Genomic DNA, 2,645 nt, shown 5'->3' with positions numbered 1-2,645 from the left:
TGCATGCACTGAGGTCTCGCCAAGAAGTCGCGACGACAAGGCAGACACGATAATAAATCGCCGTTATTCGCATAATCGAGCGCGTTCCGCAGCGGCTCTGTAAAATATTCGCGGCCTCCTCTCTTCGTCTTCTCTACCTTCCGGTCTCCTTAACTCGTCACATTCGACATTGCACGTTCTCTGGCTCTCGTGCCTGACGGGCTTGGATGACCTACCTGCCTCATCGACGGTGACCTTGACGCAGCAGCCGACCAGCATCTCGGCGATAATGTTCGCTCATGCGTCTCATAATCTCGCCGTAAAAGGGACATGCAGAGCGAAATGGTGTCAGGTCCGCAAGTGGGAACTCTTGTTGCGTCGTCTTGCAGGTATAATGCGGGATCGCGAATGCAGGTGCAATGCGAGCTCGCGAAGATTCACCTGCATCTGCAGGCTTACGCGATCGCGAACGTACATCACGTGGAATTTTCTCACGACTTGCTCGTCTTGAAAGCGTAAAGAATTCATGGACGCTCTTCAAGATAGTAATGTTAGAGCAATTAAGAGAAATAAACTTGTTTTCAGTCAAAGCGGATTTCAGTGCTTAAATATTTCAAAATGAATTTATATACGTATTCAGTTCTGCAAATTGAGATCTTTTTCTTTCTAAAACAATGAACAGGCTTAGTAATCAGGTTTATATCATGCATATTAAATTGAATTGAATTTAATAATAAGAATTGAAATTAATAATTTTTATGTTAATAAACATCTTAGAAGGATATTAACAATTTAATATTAAAATTCTAAGCATCTTAAGAACTGTAATATTAGAGTTAACACCATAAAAAAATTAGTTTAGAAATTATTAGTATTAAAATGACGTTAGAATTCAACTTTCCTTTTTGCGAGGATACGTTATATCCCAGAGAGACGTTCCAGCTGGCGCGTTCTTGGATATGGGACTCTAAATATCCAAAAATGAGGGTGAAAGGGTAAAGTCGCAGCGGCGGCTTGAACAAGCGATCTAATAAAGAGCGGGAGCGTAGTTCTCTTGCAGCCTCTGTCTCTTTTCTCTTTTTCTCTCTCTCTCTCTCTCTCTCTCTCTCTCTCTCTCGTCGTTGCGATTGTGCAGGTTATTTGCGGACGGTGGGAGCACAACAGAGCGGAGAGGCCATAGTGCCGTTTCACACACATTGTGTGTATCCCATCAGGCTGTACAGGGTGCGTCTGTAATTCCAAGCACTGTAAATCAGTTGCGAATTTCGGATCAATTATCATTTCAAAATAATAATTGATTAGTAACAATAATGATCGTAATCTAATAATTTGAAAAGTGTATAAAATTGAAATTAGAACAGAAATAATTTCGAGAGAAAGCTCTCTTCTGATATACTTTGTACAAAATTTTGAAAAAGAATCGCTCCCTAAAAGTTCCGAAATTTTATATATATAAATTGATAACATATCTTTTGTAAAATGTTTTCTTCTAGGAGACTTTTTGGAAAATAAATTATTTGGATATCAAGTTGAATTCGAATTGTATATTAAATCTGATAACTGTGTTGTTATTCACGTGGATTTTAATTGAGTTTAATTTCTAATTCGAAAGAGTTAAGATTCTCATTTACGATGTTGGATCGGTATCGTAATAATGCAATTTAGAATCGATTTCGCAGATCCCACCATATATATATGCTATGTGCACAAGGAGGGAAAAGCGAGCTGCGTCGGAAGCAATACCGTGACGGCCACTGGCCTTCTTTGCCGCTCTTTATTCCTTCACTCTTAGCTCCTTGATCTTTTTCTTTATCCTCTGCAGAAACTCCGAACTTCCAATCATTCTTCATCAAAGTATCTTTTCGTCTTTCTATATATTACTTACCCAAATTTCTTATAATATATTACTGTAATCACTTTCTACTTTGTGAAGTATACTTCAAAGAGAAATATATTGTAACAATAAAGATTTTGTACCTTTTAAATTAAAAAAAAAATGTATTTGTATTATATTATTATCATATTGTTTTTACCATATATTTTTACCATATTCATTGCGTCTTTTATTGATTTTGTTGAATTTCACTTTAGCTCGATTAAATTAAAGATTTGTATATATCCCTATTTTTCATTGATTTTTTGTTTTTAAGATTTTAACAACAGAAAGAAGATATAACGATATCGAAGTTTTTTCTACAATTACGAAACCTGCTTACGAATTATACTTTTTTTTTTATAATATCAGGTTCTTGTTGTTTTTCTAGTTTCTTTTGAAAAGTTACCATTTGAATATTTTTCACGAAGTAGAGCATTTTCACGTTTACGTCGATTCTCAACGAATGGAAAAGAGAAGGTCGCTCCTCAGCGGGGCCTCTCTCTCTTTCTTCCCGTCTTTCCTCCGCCTCTCTCCTCTTTCTCTAATTTACGGTCGGTCTCTAGTCTAATCTTGAAATCGTGAGAAACGAGAATAGTATCCTTCACTCTCGATCAAGTTTGTGAAACGAAAGCTGTATTTATCAATTGGTATATTTGAATTCACGTGAAATTTGAAATCATCAAAACGTAAAATATCTGTGTTACAATTTCTTATAAAAATAAGTATATCCCTAAAATATCACATGTAAAATTATAACATTTTAAATATACAACAATAATAATTAATAAAT

The 2,645-nt window shown here is 35.6% G+C and overlaps 1 protein-coding gene across 1 annotated transcript in view; it reads left to right on the top strand.

Annotated features, from left to right (window-relative positions):
• Positions 1-309: 309 nt before the first annotated feature.
• Positions 310-2,645, top strand: part of LOC108693064 (serine/threonine-protein kinase NLK) — an 87,702-nt gene continuing 85,366 nt past the window's right edge. The window contains exon 1 of the mRNA XM_018201735.1: positions 310-494. Coding sequence (XP_018057224.1) covers positions 310-494 — 185 coding nt within the window. The remainder of the gene's footprint in view (positions 495-2,645) is intronic.

This window comes from Atta colombica, unplaced genomic scaffold, assembly GCF_001594045.1.
Source record: "Atta colombica isolate Treedump-2 unplaced genomic scaffold, Acol1.0 scaffold88, whole genome shotgun sequence".
Lineage (NCBI taxonomy): Eukaryota > Metazoa > Arthropoda > Insecta > Hymenoptera > Formicidae > Atta > Atta colombica.
The sequence above is the reverse complement of the archived record's forward strand: the minus strand, read 5'-3'. Positions and strand labels throughout refer to the sequence as shown.